Here is a 19,864-nt window from a genome sequence, read left to right as displayed (position 1 = left end):
ATTTATAAGACCTGCTGCTTTTGCCGGACCCGAGATCATTTCTACCCAGCCAAACACGGCCGTTGAGCAGCATTAAGCGTCATCGCGACAGCTGCTATCCTCGCCAAGCCACACATCGTGGCCAATAGACCGTGCAACTCCGAGCTCGTCTTGCTCGATACACGATCGTGCCGCCCGAGACCGAGCTCTCGTCGAGCGCTGGATTGCAGCAGAAAGAATCCAACGACGGCTCAGTCTTTCACCACGGCGTTCCGGCCGAGTGGCAGTTTGAGGCCGCTTCCTCTAGCGGCGCAGACTAATACATTTCCAGGCGAAGACGCTAAAAAACAGGTTCTTCTTTTTCTTCATTGGATCTTTACGGCAGTTTGCATTCAAAGTGTTGCATCTAAAAGCAGTTTTGCGGCTAAAGTTTTGTTCCGTCTTCTTCTAGTAGCGTTTTATGGCGGTTTTGGCAAACCAACGTAAAGGTGCATTACCGCCACCCGCTGATCCGGGGTGTTGATCCCGCATAGATTTGGACTACAGATACACCGTTCCGTCGGATGATGATGCCACTTTTTAACCACGAAGCCAAAGGCATTAGGTTAGATTATTGTAATGCCTCGTTCTCAGGCCTTCCAGCTAAATCGTTGAGCAAGCTTCAGTATTCTGCCGCACGCTTGTACTTCTCCTCGCGAACACATTCTTTCACAATTACACGGGCTTCCCGTAAACGTGAGAATTGATTTTAAAATTTCTATCTTAACATACTAGGCACTTCATGGGACTGCACCTGAGTATCTTTGTGAACTCATCAGTCCTTATATTCCATCACGCTCTCTTCGCTCTACTAACTCTCTTTCACTTCACCAGCCATAATGTGAGCTAAAGACCATGGGGGAAAGAGCCTTTTCATATAAAGCCCCTAAGCTATGGAATGTACTTCTTCTACACGTCAGATATGCACCTATGTTGGGCAATTTTAAAAAGTTGATTAAGTCACATTTATCCAAGACTGTCTGTCTTTAATGAATTGTTGTATTGCTTTTGGCGTTTGTTTCTACAAATAAAATGCATTATTATTATTATTATTATTATTATTATTATTATTATTGTTACATTCGCCTTACCGCGCACGTTTGAACCTCGCCGAAATGATACAGACATAAGTTCTAAAAAAAAAAAAAAAAAAAAACTTAAGTCTCTGGATAAAAGTGCCTGCTAAATGCTTAATTTAATTTAAAATTTTAATTTCCATGCAAGTCTTCTGGTAGGACCAAATCATTTAGGGACCTATTTTACCATTCACTGGCGTGATCACTCAAAATTAATCTAAAACGCATCTGCCCTCGTGTTTAGATGCAGGATAGCAAGTGTGAGTAAAATTACCATCGCCTTTTAAGAACCGTAATACGAAAAAACCGGAAAGTAAATCTCTTTAGAAACCACTTGGAAGCGAATAGCACATAACTGCTGTTAACCCATTTGCTGCAAGCATCGCCAACGGCCCCAGTCTACGTTTCATTTTCACAGCACGTTAAACATCACTCTCTTACTTGATCTGGATAAACCGTGCATCAATTGAAGTCCAAAGACTTTGGCTTTTATATTTGACCAATATTTCGCTAAAACATAATTCCAGTGATTAATTTTCCACTATTCCTGAACGGTAAACGTCAAAGTGTTAGCTCGTGGACAAATGTTGATCATGGATCTAGTCAGAAAGAATCATGAACAGAAACATCTTTATTTTGGGTATATAATTTCTGCCTCCATGCCAAAAATGGGGGGTGTCTGGTAAGGGGTTAACGTTACTGCTATAATCATGTCTTTCGGTACAACGCCTTACAAGACTAAAAACATGCTCAATAGTTTCCAAAAGCCTCTGTTTCCACAGTCCATAATACAACGTGAAAACAGCGTTCCAAACGTATCCGCTCGGGAGTCCATCTAAAGAGCCCGGAGGCCAAATGAGAGGAAAGATGCTTTTCCAACAGGAACATAATAAGGTGGACAAGGCCTGAGGAATTGTCAAATCAGGCAACAAATTGCTAAGCTGGTAACACAGTAGGCTACCCATCCATTTTTAGCTTGCCCCATCAAATATTACTAACACTTTTTACTCTTCCCACAGCCAACATCTACAGCAGCCGAAGCAAGTAGCCTTTTATGTACCTCCTCACTGCCGCAGCGGTGTCTGCTCCCGCAGGAGCCTTTCCTGTACCTCCCCACCGCCACTGCAGTGTCTGCTCCCGCAGGAGCCTTTCCTTTATCTCCCCACTGCCGCTGCAGTGTCTGCTCCCGCAGGAGCCTTCCTGTATCTCCCCACTGCCGCTGCAGTGTCTGCTCCCGCAGGAGCCTTCCTGTATCTCCCCACTGCCGCAACAGTATCTGCTCCCGCAGGAGCCTTTCCCGTTCTCCCCACTGCCGCAGCAGTGTCTGCTCCCGCAGGAGCCTTTCCTATACCTCCTCACTGCCGCGCAGTGTCTGCTCCCGCAGGAGCCTTCCTACACCTCCTCACTGCCGCGCAGTGTCTGCTCCCGCAGGAGCCTTTCCTATACCTCCTCACTGCCGCGCAGTGTCTGCTCCCGCAGGAGCCTTCCTACACCTCCTCACTGCCGCGCAGTGTCTGCTCCCGCAGGAGCCTTTCCTATACCTCCACACTGCCGTAGCAGTGTCTGCTCCCGCAGGAGCCTTTCCCGTTCTCCCCACTGCCGTAGCAGCGTCTGCTCCCGCAGGAGCCTTTCCTGCACCTAAATATATATATAAAAAAAAATAAAAATAAAAAAAAAAAATACCACACATCACCTCCGCCTAAAGGCATGCCATGCATCCGAGGTTGCAGTGATAGCATCATGTATCGACAATAGCCAAGACGATATTAGGCCCATTTTCCAACCAACGTTTTTTTATAATAATCATTAGGCGGCCTACCTTAAATCGGCTATCAAACCGCTCCGTTATCCCATCTCAGCACTGCATTTCCCGCTCGCCCGTGCTCTCAAAGGATGATGTGAGCCCGTAGGTTTAAAAAAAAGAAAAAAAAAAAGAATTCACTGGACAAGCGAGATGACCGTAGTGCCGACTACATGAACTAGCAGTATTTAAATATAGTATTTATACTTAATACCAGTGTATCAGTACGTCCGAAAGTATATTTTTTGATTATTGGTGATTCCATAGGCTCTTTTCGTGCACCTGCATGGTCAAAATGGTAAATAGTAAGCTCAGACAGCATAAAGAATCTTTCTCTTACTCCACCCATGCACGATTACATCGTCGATATGTACCATCGATCTCACGTGCTGACAATGACCACATCGCCGATACATGGCACCTATTTGGGGTACACTGGCACAGGAAATCCAATTTATTTTTGCACGCTTAATTTCGGATACTATGACTCCACCAAGATTTTTTCAGACTCATTATCGGAAGCAGCTCATTGGATTTGCTAAACAATTATTCAAGTAAGCCTCACAGCGTCTACCCTCGTAGACAAATAAATCATCTTTAGTATCGAACTCCCTGCCAGGCCCTGCAAGAGGGCTCCTGGTTGAACCAACCTTTGCCTTCTCCATTCAACTATCAGCAAAGCTTTCTCGTTTGACATCGCAAGTATTAAAATCCTGCCAGATGCTTTCCCACTTAAGCAATCTTGGACTTTCCATCCGACCACCAGCGAAGCTTACCCGATTAAAATAGGCCGATTAACCAAAAAAAAAAAAAAAAAAGAAAAAGACATTTACCTATCGAACACCAATGAGTACATTGCAGCCCAAACAAATTTTCCCTCCGATGGCAAGATGTACCCATCCAATACCGCAAGTTACGCTTTCGCCGAACACTAACGGGCTCTTCGCAGATAAAACAATCTAAATTTTCCCTCCGATGGCTGGAGAGACTACCCATCTGGTGTCGCAAATTTTAATAAATATAATAAATAAAAATAAATATAGAAAATAAATAAATTAATAAATAAAAAGACACCGGATGCTGGCCATAGCCTCCCGACCAGATAACCTTACCTTTTTCAATCCTATGGCCGGCAAGGCTTCTCTCTTCGATGCCAAGAGCTTGCGCTCCCATCGGATGCTGACGAGAGCCTCCCGGCCAGACAACCTCACCTTTTCCATTCTGCGGCCAGCAAGGCTTACCCGTTCGTTGCCAGGAGCTCACACTCCCTTCGGACGTAGGTGAAAGCCCCCGGCTACCTGCTTTGCCATTCTGTCTTACGTACGGAGAGGTTTACCCATCCAATGCACGGAGTCAGGGCTCCCATTGAATGTAGGTGAGAGCTTCCCGGCTAGACAACCTTACCTTTTCCCGTCCTTTGGCCAGCGAGGCTTAACCGTTCTATCCGGGAGCTAAGCTCCTGTCGGACGAAGGTAAGAGCCTCCCGGCCGGACAACCTTTTCCGTCTTTCAGCCAGAGAGGTTTACCCGTTCGATTCCTGGAGCTAAGCTCCTATCGGACGTCGGTCCGAGCCTCCCGGCTAGACAACCTGACCTTTTCCACCCTCGGCCAGTGAGGCTTACCCGTCCAATGCGAGTGCTCCCATCGGACGCTGGCGACAGCCTCCTGGCCAGCCAACCACGACCTTACCGCGTGGTTTAGGTTACAAACCTACAAGCAAGCTGTTCAAATGCTGCAAGTACCAAACACACAATAAACTCTCCTTCCTTCCTATGGTCGCCAAGGCTAACCCGTCTCTTGCCGGGAGTAGCAAACTCCCTTAAAACGCCGACGACAGCCTAACGATCACACAAACTTACCTTTTCCATCCTTCGGCCTGCGAGGCTCACCCAGTTTTGTCCCCGCCGGACGCTGGCAAGAGCCTCCTGGCCACCTATCGTTACCTTTTCTGTCCGCCATCCGGAGAGGCTTACCCGTTCGATGCGTGTGCTCCCTTCGGACGCCGGCGAGAATCTCCAGGTTAGACAACCTTACCTTTTCCTTTTCTATGGTCAGCGAGGCTTACCCGTTCGATGTGTGTGCTCCCTTCGGACGCTGGCGAGAGCCTCCTGGACAGACTTGCTTTACGTTTCCACTCTACGGTCGGCGAGGCTTACCCGTTCGATGTGTGTGCTCCCTTCGGACGTCGGTAACAGTCTCTCGGCCACGCAACTTACCTTTCCATTTGACGGTAGGCGAGGCTTAACCGTCCGACGCTACGAGTCTCGTCCTCTCGCCAAATCCTGCAAAAAAAAAAAAAAAAGCTACCCTCAGCTACTCTCACATCTTTTAACCCCGTCTGGCGAGGCTTACCCGTTCGATGTTCTGAGTTAGAGGCCCCATCAGATGCTGCGAGAGTCCTCCCAGTCAGGTTTTCCTTTCCAACCCTCCCCGTCCGCCGAGGCTTACCCGTCTGTCGCGTGTGCTCCCTTCAGACGTCTGGCGAGAGTCTCCCGGACGGGCCTATGCTTGCCAGCCGCAAGCGAGTCTCATCCATCCGATGCCGTGAGTCGGGATCTCCCTTCGGATGTTGCCAGAGTCCTCCTTGTCGGCTAGCCCAAAAGCTTTTTATCTGCCAAACCGAGAGGACCCAGACGTCCGTCATCCTGAGTCTCAATCTCCTGTTGGAGGCTTCATGGGCCCTCTCGGTCAGCGTTAGGCCCTTCACCCACTGAATAGCAGGGGCTATCAGCCAGTAGGCCCCGTACGCCGACACCGTGACCTATTCCGGTCAATGCAACTCGGGTCCTCCCGGTCGGGCACCACAACCACGCTGCTCCTCCTCATCGGCCGGTAGGGCTCACCGTTCCAACGCCAAAAAGCTCCAGTTGAGCATCGGCCCGAGCCCTACCGACCGGGCGCCAACAACCACGTAGTTCACTAGCTGCAGCCGGTAGGGCCTACTCTCCCAACTCCCATGTCGCTCCCTCCGGAGTACGTAGGCCCTTCCAGCCTGCCAACGAGATGACTTCTCAGAAACCATATCAGCCCCCGCCAGTACTCTGCTTTTATGGGGGGGCATTCTTTAAACTGGCGGCTGTCCTCTTGTACATTTGCCTTTTTGGGGGGTACTCTAGGTTCGGGCAATTCCCGAGCTCGGAGCCCTTCCCCGGACAGCACGCCAAATACGCATACCATACCTCAGCTAATTATATGTAAGCGTGAACTAGTGAAATGTAATTATCAATGAAGATTCGGGAGGAGCGCGTCAGATACTTAGCCTAATCATCACAGGTGGACCACAATCAAGTAATCAATCCCACAGTATAAATATCGCTGACTTACCTCTATCCATTGACGGTTTATCAGCATCCCTCCTCCACCCCATCTCCTCACTTCAAGTTCACTTTACAATATACGGGGAAGGGGGGGTACTCTAGGTTCGGGCAATTCCCGAGCTCGGAGCCCTTCCCCGGACAGCACGCCAAATACGCATACCATACCTCAGCTAATTATATGTAAGCGTGAACTAGTGAATTACTGTGAACATATAAATGCTGGAAAGAGTCTTCAGGGACAATTATGATCTCCTGCCCCATGATGATGAGTGGCTAATAAGCCGATTTATGTTCCCTAGAGCTGTGCTCTTGGATCTATGAGCTGAATTGGGTCCAGTACTAGAGAGGGCCACACGCTGTAACCATGTCATCCCTGTCCAAATACAGGTTCCTGGTATTATTAATATGGGTAGTCGATACATCAGGTTTCCCTACACTGTGCAAGAACAGGCCGAAATTAAAATGCAGTTTGCAGCAATGTCCGGTTTCCAAAATGTAAACGGTGTATATTGATATAAGGTATATTGATATAAGGGCTCCATATGAAAACAAATTTGTTTATATTAACAGAAAGCATGTGCATTCTATTAATGTGCAAGGCACATGTGACTCTAAAATGACCCTCACAAACTTTGTGGCATGCTGGCCTGGCTCAGCACATGATTCCTTTATTCTGACACATAGCAATGTAGGGAACCGAATACAGACGGGCAGGACGTGATGGCTGGCTTCTTGGTGAGTTTAACAACGCATAAATTGTGGCCAATTGTCCTGATGTAGCCTATAACACATTATTTTATAACCCTTCAGGTGACAGTGGCTACCCCCTGAGATGCTGGCTCCTCACCCCATTTTTAAATCGGCACAGGAGATGCGCTACAATGAGGTCCAAGCTCTTGCACGCACAGTTGTGGAGTGTGCCATTGGCCTCCTTAAATGCAGATGGCTTGCTCTGAATGCCTCAGGTGGCAGACTTCTATACCACCCGGCAAAAGTGTGCAAGATTATCAGGGCATGTGGTGTCTTGCACAATGTGGCATTGAGGACCAGTATCCCTCCCCCTCCTGACCTCCCTGCCCCCTGAGCCACAGATCCCTGCTCAACCTGAGCGATATCAACAAGGTGCAAGAATCTGTGAGAATGTCATGCAGCGTTTATAAGGAAGACAAAAGTCAATGTTCCCTTTTTAAGTACATCTTTTAATAATTGTGCAATTTCTTGCAAAACTTCTTTTATCTGCCATAGCTCATCCGAAATTATGATAATAGCGTTTATTGTGTCTCACTGTTGCTGCAGGATGGCGTCAGCGAGCACCCGACCACTTGTAAATGTGCTGTGTCCACAAGGCGCACCACTGCTTTGAGCCGGACCCCTACAGCTGCTGAAGACCCTTCGCCGTTACTCGCCTCACCGAGAAACACTTGATCAGGCACCGCTTCAGACTCTGGAAAAACTGGAGGACAAATAACATTCCGGCCCCACTACCACAGAATGTACATATTTTTAAAGTCTTTTTAACCTTGTTCCTCTGTGGTCTCAGTCGTGTCTGTGTTTCTTTCTATTCCGACACAATCCCACACAAGCTGACCTCCCCAATTATGGCATTTGGAGGACAGTTTTCTCTTTGCCTCCACCTTGAATGAATGGGATTATTTAACACATTTAAAACAAATAAGCACATCAAAATAAAGCTTACTCATTAGAATAGAATACATTTATTGTAATTCTACAGATGTACAAAGCTTTACACACTCACAAACACATATATGTGCACGTCAGTTAGAAGTGTAGAAATATAAGCTTTAGCGTAACCATAAGAGTACATAATTAACAATAAATACAGATAACGCAAATTAAATATGTTGTTAAAGGGTTATGAAGATGTCCTACACCTTCAGATTGGACCACTTTTTCTTTAGTTCTGCAACTGTCCGTTCTGTCTCACTGATGCAGTTGACAGCAGCAGCAACACCTTGCCACTCACATTGCTTCTTTTAATTAGTGATCCTACTGCTCTGGCCACCAAATAATGTTGTTTTCCGGGCCTCCACCTCCCCTACAAGTGTGTGTATCTCAGTGTATGAGAAATTACGTTATTTTGCTCTTTTCTCACCTGTCGCCATTATGCAGCATTACAAACGCACAAGTGAATGCAAGGCTCATTAATATTCAGATTAGCATTCATGAGGTGCTTTGCATTGAATATTTATGGTTAAAAATCTCTCTGTTGTGTGACTAAATGATAGTAAACAACAGTTTAAGAATTAACTAATAGTTTAGCAAAACATGAAAATTGTATGATGTCCTAAATGCCATGTGGTGCTACTGTCTTAGCTAAGTATGGAGTAAGAGCTACTGTTAGCAAAAAACTTCACCCCGTCACATTTTTTTTATTTTTTATTACACCCCTCCACAAAGTCCTGATAATCAAAATGCAGAGCAACCTAGATCTGAGTCCTCGAGGTCAGTTGTAAGGAGTTAATTTAGATTAGATGAAGTTGAGTGTAAGTTAGCATGTGTTAGTGAGAGTAAGTGTATACTGTATCTGAAAGTGTATATAAGGGTTTGTCCATGTGAGATTTTAAATGTTGGCAGCAGTTTTGGTAATTATTTATTTTAATCATTTAATTTAATAATGGTGAAACTGTTGAGCAGGCACTTGAGAGGATGCCATGAAACCTCCCAGCGGTCCCAGCAACCATGCAGATACATCAGGTGGTAACTCTTGCTCCAGGAGAGATACTGTCTCGTGATGTCAGCTGTCTGTGCTCGACCCAGAAGCAGTTACAATGCGAGTGTTGGAACACAAATCATTTCAGCTTTGTTAAGAAGGTGCCAGATGCTGTGTCACAGAGGCAAACACGAATCCATTGGGAAGACCCAGAGGTGCTAGGGCAGTGGTGTGTCCTCACATATGATAAAGATTTGTTCCAGTAATAATACTTGTGATGTATAAAACGCATGTGCAAGTGAAATGCATGCACTGTGTCGGGCCAAACAGACCACTTTTGGTTTATGGTTTATGAAGTCAATTCATAAATTCTTTGAAAACCTCATACAGTGTTTATTTTATGCATGAAAATGACATGAATGGCCTTTGGTTTATGAGGACACTGAGATGTTCTCATAAACCCAAGTGTTTTCATAATGTTGGGGAGGTTAATTTTGCACAATAATGCACGTAAACAGTCGATTCTTGCATTTATTTTTCATAATATGTCCCTTATAAAGTTTTTGTTTTATTGACAAGCCTAAAATAAATGTAATTGTTTTTCTGTGATGCATCAAATGCATCAAACAAAAATGTCGTTTTTGAAAGATAATAAAAGGAAAAGTTTCCTAAATTTTTGTACCTAAACGTTAATATTTAGCCTTTAATCTCACACAATTACTCATGATTTGTTTAAACATATATTTCAAAAAGAATAAAACATGTTTCATTATCTGTTAAATTGAACGGGACTTTTATTTTGGCTTGATGTTGTGACGTCATAAGTCTGCGGCGCGTTCCTGCTTCTGTATTTCAGATCAGCGAAGGTTTGTGATTTTAAACATTTAAAATAATTACATATAAGCTATTATAGATTTACAGACAATGTAAAGTTGTTATTAATTAATGCAGCTCTGCTCTATCTGTCATTATCATGTAAAGCTCAGATGAATCAGTGAAAGACTCAGTTTATAATAAACACCAGTTCAGACGCTAAAAACAAATGATGGAGAAACTATTCGAGTGACTTTATTGAAGAATGTCAAGAAAAAGTGTTAAATTCAACGATAACAACAAACACAACTGTGGTGTAATGACAACTTAAACGAACCAACTATTAAATCTAATATAAATTATTAAATAGACTACCAAATATAAAAGACAATTATGTGTCTGTAATTTCTTAATTCTTGTATTAATCTGTAACGTTAGTGTTGCTGTTTCTTGGCTTAAGGTGAATAACTCTCTCTCTTTTACAAGTGACTGACTGAAACTGTTTAGCTGAGAGTTAGTTTGGGTTTATTATTCTTTCTGTTAATTATTCTCATCTTAAACAGATTGTCTGCACACAGAGAAACAAACACTGGTGAAACAGCTGAGATTCATGACACACGGTTATAAAGATGGCCTTTATTAAAGAGGAGACTGAAGAAGTGAAGATTGAAGAAACATTGAGTCTGAAACAAGAAGATACTGAGGAACAAACAGGTTTGATTTCATTCTCAAAGCTGAACACCTTTTGATCTTTAATAAAGTATGTCAGTCTCTACAGAAATGAGTATTTTTGAAGAATATCATATGAGTGATTGTTATTAAAGTGGTTTTATCTGACAGGCAGCAAACTCTGGCTTTAAGTGCAGCTGAGAAGATCCTACTTTGAGTCGGGCATTCATTATAATGATGTCAAAGATTAAATTAGGAAAAATAATATGGAAGTGGCCTAAACAGAGTATTTTTTATGTATCATTAAGAATTACTTATAAACTGTGCATAATTTATTTTTTTCTTTTTGTCTGTAAAAGCACGAAACAAGACACTGAAGAATAAACAAAACAAACAAGAAAGAGTTTTAACGTTTAAAGCCAGTGATGCAATAAAGGCTTTTTAACTGTTCACTATACAATTTGAGTGGCTTGGAGTTCTAGTTCTTAAATATACACTATCCCATACAACCAAAGAGCACCGAGATTTCACACCCCATGCATTCAGTGCTTTAAACAAAACAAACAGGTTGGATCTCATTGAACTCATCTGAAAAAATAATATATTTGACAGTGAAGTACAGAGTTTGAGTTGGGATACAGATGTAAATTTATCTTTTAATAATATTAGCACCAGTCTGAGACAACTTCTGTCAAATTAACAACATCTGAAAAAAGTGATTAGATCTACAAATATAACAAGTTTGTTGAGAGATGTTAAAGTGCTCCATTAAGATATTTGACATTTTTATTGCATCTGCGGTCTACAAACATCTGGCAGATGTCTGAAAGATGTAAGTTTTACATGCACTGTAAATCATAAACATGTCTTACAGACATTTAATAGATGTCTATTTAATATCTAAAGGGAAACATCTAATAGATATCTATTTAATATCTAAAGGGAAACATCTAATAGATATCTATTTAATATCTAAAGGGAAACATCTAATAGAAGTATTGCAGTTGATCACACAACCTAAAATACGTCTTGTAAATGCAGACATCAAATAGGGTTAAACGTACTTATTAAACTCTACATTCAGACATTGTTACTGCACAAGATATTGTTTTCTGTACAAAAAGTTATGTTCAAATAAAGTATTAATCTCTAACATAAAAATACATAATAAAGCACATAATTAAGCACAGTCTGGTCCTAATATGCTCTTGATTGTGTTTTGGGGGTGTACTAGAACAGGCGCTCCTCCTTTAATTTCAAGTCAATCTGATCATTGCACGCTGATATAATGGTCCTCCATGTGTTCACCCTGTTTGGCGGCCATTTAAAAAAAATTGCAATTCTTTGGTCATGCATTGAAAATTAAAGGAAGTATATAGTAACAAACACATCAATAAGTTAGGATATCAAGTAGAATAATAAATTATTTTGTTTTTTTATGATTTGATCTCAGTAATGCAAGTGTGCTCAATGGGTACAGTTGCAATCAGAATTATTCAACCCCCTTGACTTGCAAGACAATTTGCTGTGGAGGAAAACATTTTATGAAATCAATTTAACAAAGGCATCAGTAAAGTGTTAGAGAAAGTTTGTTAATAAACTTTTGAGTGATTCTGAGAATGGAACATTGATTGATGAATCATGATGATATTTGAATTGGCTCTAAATATTCATGTTCAAAACTACTCAACCCCCTTTGTGCAGAATCTTTTATTCTTTAAAATCACCAATAAACGCTGTCTGTAAGTGTTTAGAAGCTTTTGTCACCTCTCTACTACAGTCTTGGCCCATTCCTCGCCTGAAAAGCTTTCAGATTACTGATAATCTTTGGTTTTCACATTGCCACTGCTTTCTTCAAATTCAAACAGATATTTGAAATGAGAATTAAGCCTGGAGACTGAACGGGTCACTCAAGTACATTCTATGACTGGTCCCTGAACCAAGCAGTAGTAGATTTGGATGTGTACTTTGATATGACTGGCCTGCAGGAAAGTCCATTGATCATCAGCTTCAGTTTTTGCATCACAATTCTTGTCAAAATGGCCTGACACTTTAAAGAATCCATGATGTCCTTCATGCAGTCATGATTTCCACTTCCTTCTACAGTAAAGAAACCCCATAACAGGACTGATCCACCTCCAAGTTTGACGATGGAGATGGTGTTCTTCTGCTTATGAGCTTTGCCCGTTTTGCAGCAGACATACCGCTGATCCATGGGTCCAAAAAGTTCCAGTTTGGTCACATCACTCCATAAAACATTCCTCCAGAGCTCCACAAGTCTACACAAATGAATTTTATCAAGTTCAAGTTGGCTTTTTGTTCTTCTTGATCAAGAGTGGTATTCTACAAGATGTCTCAACATAAAGGCAATACTTGTCTAGTGATCTTCTTACACACTGCTTTGAAATGGTTTTCCTCTTTTCATCGGGTCATCTTGCAAGTCTTTGGCTGTACATTGCAGATTTTTCTCAATTGCTCCGATTAAACATTTTATGATATTGTGCTTTTTCTTCCATAACCTCAAAGATTTTCTGGTAAAACACACTTTAAGCTAAGGAATATGGCTGAGAGCTGTGTCTCTAGGAACTTTCAATGTCTTGGAAATCTTCATATAGCCTTAGCCTTTCTAAAGTACTAAGATGTTTCTTCTCTTTTGCTTTTGTGAGATCTCTGTTGACATTTTTGCTACTCAACTTCAACACATGCACAGGTTAACTGTATGTGAAATAGCTCAAGCTAATACTGTTTTTAATGGAGTTTCTAAAAGCTTAATTGTGTTTTGAGACTGTTTCATTCCCCACCATGCAAATAAGTGATTTAAAAACAGCAATGTTGAACAGGGCTTGAATAATTATGACATAGCAGTATTATTAAAAAATCTTATAATTCAAAAGTATTACATTATATATTGACAATATCACTTTTAATATGCCAGTGAACTGTTATAGATACAATTTTTATTTTATCCTGGATCTTCAGAAAAGCTTGTATTTGTAAAGTACCGCAGTCTCTAGGGGGTTGAGTAATTTTGATTGCAACTGTATGTGAGCTTAATAGGTACGTTTAACATAGACGCCACCGAGATGTACATGTGCTATCGGGGTCAGTTCAAGTGCCAAGTGAACCCATTATATCTTTGTCTAGTACAAAATGAACATGAATTAACATCCAAAGGTAGGCTATTTTATAACAGATCCTTCAGTACAACTTACTGAAATGTCTCATGTAATCACTCATTCTGTGGCAAATTACAGAAAACATTTCCACGTATCAACATTTAACGTTAAAATCAGCAGCCAGTAATATTAACTTCTCTCTTGTTGTTCAGTTGTTGTCCAAGTAGGATATGGTCATTGATTGGATGGCTGGGTAAAAAGTGACAATGACAAGCGCTGTGTTTTAATCAAAGCTAAACAATTTTTCTAGAAGTTAGCTAAAAACAAACAAATGATTTACACACAAATTTGCTCTGCTCAGCCTTTAATGAATGAGGCCCAATAACTGTATTTATGATGCAATTTCAGCTTTCACAACTTTACAGACGGCTTACATTTACCGATAGCTACATTTCTTGCTTCATGGTCCAGCTCAGTGTGAACTATATAAGTACTTCTAATTCAATACCCAAGGGTCAACCATGTCATCACAAATAGAATAAGTTTGGGGATCAGGATTAAAGCGATAGTTCACTTTCAAATTAAATTTTGGTATATTTTAGCTTACCTCAAGGGCATCCAAGATGTAGGTGTCTTTGTTTCCGTAGTAGTTCCCATTTTGATATTTTTAGGTCAAACCGATCTTGTCTGTGACTCATATAATGAAGGTCTTTGCACCACCTCAAAGAGCAGGCACAGAGGAGTCCAAATGAAACAAATCCCCACCGTAAGTATACATTGATGGTCTAAGACACGAAACGAGTGGTTTGTGTGAAAAACGAACAGTATTTATATCGTTTTTACTTCTTGTACACAACCACATCCAACTGATCTGAGGGCGCGCGTGCTTCCTGGTGTGTGATGTGTGCGCGGGCCTTGGCTTAATCTGCGCAAGCGCGGAAAGCATCGGAAGTGATCTCTTACGCGTGTTTATCACTCATTGTTTACTGTTTACCACACGATAAACCACCAATCTGAACTGTCTGAAATATAATGCAGTAATCAGCCTTGTTTTTGGCAGCCCATTTAGTTTCAGTCTTAGTCTAAGTCTTTTGGACGAAAATGCTTTTTAGTTTTAGTCACATTTTAGTCACTTATAAACTTGATAGTTTTAGTCAAGTTTTAGTCGACGAAAACAAAAAGGTTTTAGTCAAGTTTTAGTCAAAAACTAAAAAGTAGTCTTTAGCAAATTAATTTACATTAAAAAGTATTGGAAATGGCCTTAGGTTTAACAGGTTGTAACGAGTTTTGCAAATCATAAAACAACAGTTAACCTTAAAAGCTTTGCATAATAAACTAGACTTTCTCATTGATGGAGATGCAGTGCTGTGAGCTGTACTTCATGGTCGCATTGGGCAGAAACCTTTTATCCACATATTTCAAGTTATTTTTCCATGAATTAATGCTCTTCTAAAATTTCAGCACATTGCCTATTTTCACCAGTATTCAGTTATAAAGGAATGGTTCAAAGTTTAAACAGCAAAAAACTTTGCGCTACAACAACATTACACACAGATAAAGTGGTAACAGTGCAAACACATGTATGGTAAAAAAAAAAGAGAGTTATCGAAGCCCTCACCCTGCAGCAAATATCACAATTTTATATTTATATATGGTATTTCAAGAGCTAAGAAGTGTATGTATTTATATAGCCTACACTACACACAAATAATATACAAGTAAACTATGCTAATTTTAAATGTATTGTGTAGGCTAGGTATAAAAATATAGGCTTTTAATAATCTTTCAGTGTGCAAAACCATGATAATATGAAACGCTTCAAAACAGAGCACACAAAGCGTGTATGCACATCGCGGGTGCAGAATGATGTGCTCAAAGCATTTAAAAGTATGTGCATCCCGCCTCGATCTGCAGGCTGCAGCCGGGTGCTTCTCCAAAACAGGCAGAAATGATATGCATTGTGAACGTCAGACTTATAATCATTTTCATTTTGTCTCGTCTCGTCTCGTCATCGAAAACGTCTCGTCATGTTTTAGTCACATTAGAGCCATTCTTAGCTAGTCATCGACACGTTATCATCATAAAAAAAAGGTGCGTTGACGACATCATTTCGTTGTCATCATCGTTGATGAAAACAACATTGGCAGTAATTATAATTAATTTGTTTATAATGCACTCTATAATTGTTGCGATTATAATAAAAATACTACACATTACTCACTCTATTGAAAGCGTGCCATTGGGTCCCTCTGGCATTGGACGTCACCTCCAGTTTATACGTGGCAAACAAAACACAACGTGCAAAACGCTGCGTCTCAACAGCGAAGAAAAGTCAGGATCTTCAGTCAGGCAGGTGTGTGATGCGATACTGTCAATGTCCTCGTCGTCGTCTTGTAGTTGTTCCATTCGTGACAACATATGCTCTCCACTTCTGTTGGCATCTCACAACACTTGCTACTAAAACACCACCAATTTTGAAGAGATCTCTGTCTCTCTGAGGCTTGAAGACGTGCTGCTGCAGCGGATCGCTCCCGAGTACATGATCTGTGTATTCTGGTTCAAATAAATATGGTTGTGAAAAAATTCAACGTTGTCTATTGATATATTGAAATCGTCTTCCATTGCAATTCCCTGTACATCTAAATATGTTTAGATCTTCACAGTGAAAGGTAACACTTCAGAAATCTCTGTGTAACCATAGACAGTAAGTGTAAACAATGAGTGATGTGAGAGATCACTTCTTTAATTTGGACTTCTCTGTGCATGCTCTTTGAGGTGGTGACCATAGACATTCATTATATGAGTCACAGACAAGAACGGTTTGACCTAAAAATATCAAAATGGAAACTACTGCTGAAACAAAGACACTACATCTTGGATGCACTTGAGGTAAGCTAAAACATATCAAAATTGTATTTGAAAGTGAACCATTCCTTTAATGTAAACACAGATATGCGATAACAGATAACGAGACAAAAAATTGTGTATTGTCAAATAAAAACAAATCAATGCATTCAGCCTTGCAGTGTGAATAGAGCCAGAATTGCATCCATGCGCTTTGTGAACTTATAAGGTGCTGCTGCCAGGCAGAATGGAAGTTCTCAAAACTGGTACACTATGCTCACAAAAGTCAACATGAGGAAATTCCTGTGGTCTTCTACAGTCTATATGAGAAAGTAAGATGAACCACTGTTGTCACATTTTCCTTGCTACGTTTCTGGACATTTCAGTTGCATTGCTGTCTATGCAGGGTTAGACAGCTCCAGATTCCATCGAAAATATCTTCATTTATGTTCTAGATATGAATGAAGGTCTTACACAAATGCTCAGTGATGGCCTGACGTTGACCAATAGCTTGGTGTGTCCCGACCTTGTTTTGATGTCTGTTGTTTTTTTGTTATTACTAACTTTAAATTTTCTGGTTTAACCCTAGACCTGATGCCGCTGAAAGAGGAGTGTCAAGAATTTAATAAAAAGGAAGAACAAAATCTGTATGAAAATATTGATTTCACAACTGGAGAAAAACCTTCTGGTTGCTCACTGACTGAAAAGACATCCACACAAAATAGAAGTCGCTCCTGCATTCAGTGTGGAAAGTTTTTCTCTAGCCATAAAACTCTTGATGTCCATATGAGAATTCACAAAGGAGAGAAGCCTTTTACATGCAAACAGTGTGGAAGGAGTTTCACTGCAAAAGGAAGCCTTATTAATCACATGATGATTCACACCGGAGAGAAGCCTTTCGCCTGCCAAGAATGTGGAAAAAGTTTCTCTAATAGGGGTCACCTTAATGACCACATGAGTGTTCACAGTGCAGAGAGAGCTTTCACCTGCTCTCAATGTGGGAAAGGTTTCTATCAAAGAAAAATACTTAATAAACACATCAGATATCACTGTGGAGAGAAGCCCTACATATGTCCACAGTGTGGAAAGAGTTTTAGACATGAAACAACATTGAACACGCATTTGAGAGACCACACTGGAGAAAATCTGTTCGTATGTCCACAGTGTGGAAAGAGCTTCAGATATAAAGCAACATTGAACACCCATTTGAGAGTCCACACTGGAGAAAGCCTGTTCGTATGTGATCAGTGTGGAAAGGGCTTCAGAAGTAAAGTAAATCTGACAATGCACAAAAGAGTTCACATTGTTCACAAACCAGATGGACCTGAAATGTCAGTTGCAATCCCATCAGTAGCACACTGTTTTCAATTAAAAAAATAATATAATGTAGAAAATGATGCATTTTGGTCATTATTTTCCATTTTCTGTGATGGTAAATTTACTGTGAATTAAAGGGAACCTATTATGCCCCTTTTTTACTAGATGCAATATAACAGGCATCCCCAAAATGTGTGTTATTCAGCCCAGAATACCCCATAGATCATTGATTATATCACTCTGAGAATTACCATTTTTGAGTGGAAGCAAAAACATGCTATTTCTGTTTTTTCTTTCTCACTCCCTCTAATGTCACATGGAACCTGGCTATGCGTTCTGTACTAGACTAACTGAGACTTAACATTACAGCCAGTTGCTAAATTAGGCGCGGTTACTTTAAGAGTCGATGAACGCATCCAATATAATACACATCCCATTTTTTTCCTCAACTGTTTACTTTCACTTAAGAAATAACTGACAGTTTTTTCGAGCATCATTTCCACTGTGGATTTTTTTGACTTATTTCGTATGTATTTGTCGGCAAAAATAAGCAAATTCGATGTTCAAGTGTTTTGATCAAAACACTTGAAAACGCTTATTTTTAGCATCTCGAGACGCCTTTCTCTGCGTGAGCCCTGAACACCAGAACTCAGCGAGTACTGAATCGGGCTCTCACATCTTTTTGTTTGTTCAAACTGCGATTTGTATTTGTTCGTTCCGGTGCAGGAGGGACTTTGAGGAGAACTTCGCAGAAGAGAGCTCGGTTCAGTGTCGCTGTCCGTTAGTCTGGCCTCAGCCAGTCGGTTATATAGAATATCAAGGTGAAAGTCATCAGAGCTTGCTTATTATAGACCCAGCTCCCAACCCAACTTTGAGAATAGATTAACGGCAATGTTTTTTTTATCGCCCGATAAGAGTCTCGCGTTAACGCAGCACGTTAATGGCCCACCACTAGTTTTTATCTGTTTATTTGTTTTGTGAATAAATCATTATCTGTCTATGAGCAGCCATGTATATTGTTATTCTTTTGCATTAATTATCAGATTAAACAGATATTAAAATTAGTCATGTATTTTTTACTGTGAAAAATAATAAAATATGTTGTGAAAATAACGATGAAACAGACTGATGTTTGTGTACAATCGAGAAATGGATACTTCTGAAGATAAATCGCAGCCCACGTCTCACGAGGTAAATATTTAATATAAAAATAATAATAATGCAAACATTTTCGAGAAAGAAGTAATTTTTACATTTACATATTTGGTAAGATAAAAATACATTGCTCTGTTGCTCCGTGAACAACTCTTCAGCTGCTCCAGACCACTTCCTCATTACTGCTAACCTAGCACTTACTCCTGATGTGGCACACACTCCAACGCAGGTCACCTTTCGACGAAACCTACGCTCCATCTCTCCATCTTCTGTGGTTTCATCCTCGCTTCCTGCACTGTCTCAGTTTTCAGCTCTGGACATGAACAGTGCTACAGACACTCTTTGCTCCACTTTAACATCTTGCTTGGACAGCTTTTGCCCACTGTTGTCTAGACCAGCACACATACCCATCTGCCCCCTGGCTCTCCAAGGTTCTCTGCAAATGTCTTCACTGCTAAAACATCCTACTACCACAACAAAAATAACAGCTGTAGTAATGATCGGACACTCTTCAAAACTTTCTCTTCTCTCCTTAATCCGCCTCCACCTTCTCCTCCATCGACTCTTACAGCGGACGACTTTGCAGTTTTCTTCACAAATAAGACAAGAACCATCAGTAACCAATTCTCCACATCACAGACTGAGGACAACTTCACAATGACCGATGCACACTCTTTCTCCTCCTCCTCTCCACTCTCAGAGTGGACTCTTATCCTGTCCAATCATCCTACTACTTGTCCACTTGACCCAATCCTCACTCACCTCCTTCAAGCGATCTCTTCTTCAGTCATACCTTCACTTACTCACATTATCAACTTTTCTCTTCACTCTGGAACATTTCCCTCAGCATTTAAGCAGGCTCGGGTAAGCCCACTGCTTAAGAAACCATCTATAATTCCAGCGCTTCTAGAAAACTACAGACCGGTATCCCTTCTTCCATTCATTGCAAAGACACTTCAGCGAGCCGTGTTCAACCAGCTTTCTATGTTAGTTGTACAGAACAACCTTCTGGACAGCAACCAATCTGGCTTCAAAAGTGGACACTCAACTGAGACTGCCATCGTCTC

The 19,864-nt window shown here is 41.1% G+C and overlaps 1 protein-coding gene and 1 long non-coding RNA gene across 9 annotated transcripts in view; both read left to right on the top strand.

Moving 5' to 3' along the window:
• LOC127951935 (gastrula zinc finger protein XlCGF8.2DB) overlaps positions 1-19,864 on the top strand; it is a 176,300-nt gene that overhangs the window by 119,989 nt on the left and 36,447 nt on the right. For 2 of the 8 annotated variants that reach the window (XM_052550095.1, XM_052550094.1), the window contains exon 2: positions 10,260-10,410. The exons of 3 other annotated variants lie outside the window; for them this stretch is intronic. In XM_052550095.1, coding sequence (XP_052406055.1) covers positions 10,326-10,410 — 85 coding nt within the window. In that variant the 5' untranslated portion in view covers positions 10,260-10,325. Of the gene's footprint in view, positions 1-9,686; positions 9,750-9,898; positions 9,946-10,259; positions 10,411-19,864 lie in introns of those variants that run through there. 3 more of the 8 variants (XM_052550093.1, XM_052550087.1, XM_052550091.1) reach the window with 3 other exon arrangements.
• Positions 16,610-17,161, top strand: LOC127951941 (uncharacterized). The gene is made up of 3 exons (XR_008152776.1): positions 16,610-16,657; positions 16,781-16,839; positions 16,915-17,161. It is a non-coding gene; the product is annotated as an uncharacterized LOC127951941 (long non-coding RNA).

This window comes from Carassius gibelio, chromosome B3 (assembly GCF_023724105.1).
Source record: "Carassius gibelio isolate Cgi1373 ecotype wild population from Czech Republic chromosome B3, carGib1.2-hapl.c, whole genome shotgun sequence".
Classification (NCBI taxonomy): domain Eukaryota; kingdom Metazoa; phylum Chordata; class Actinopteri; order Cypriniformes; family Cyprinidae; genus Carassius; species Carassius gibelio.
The sequence above is the reverse complement of the archived record's forward strand: the minus strand, read 5'-3'. Positions and strand labels throughout refer to the sequence as shown.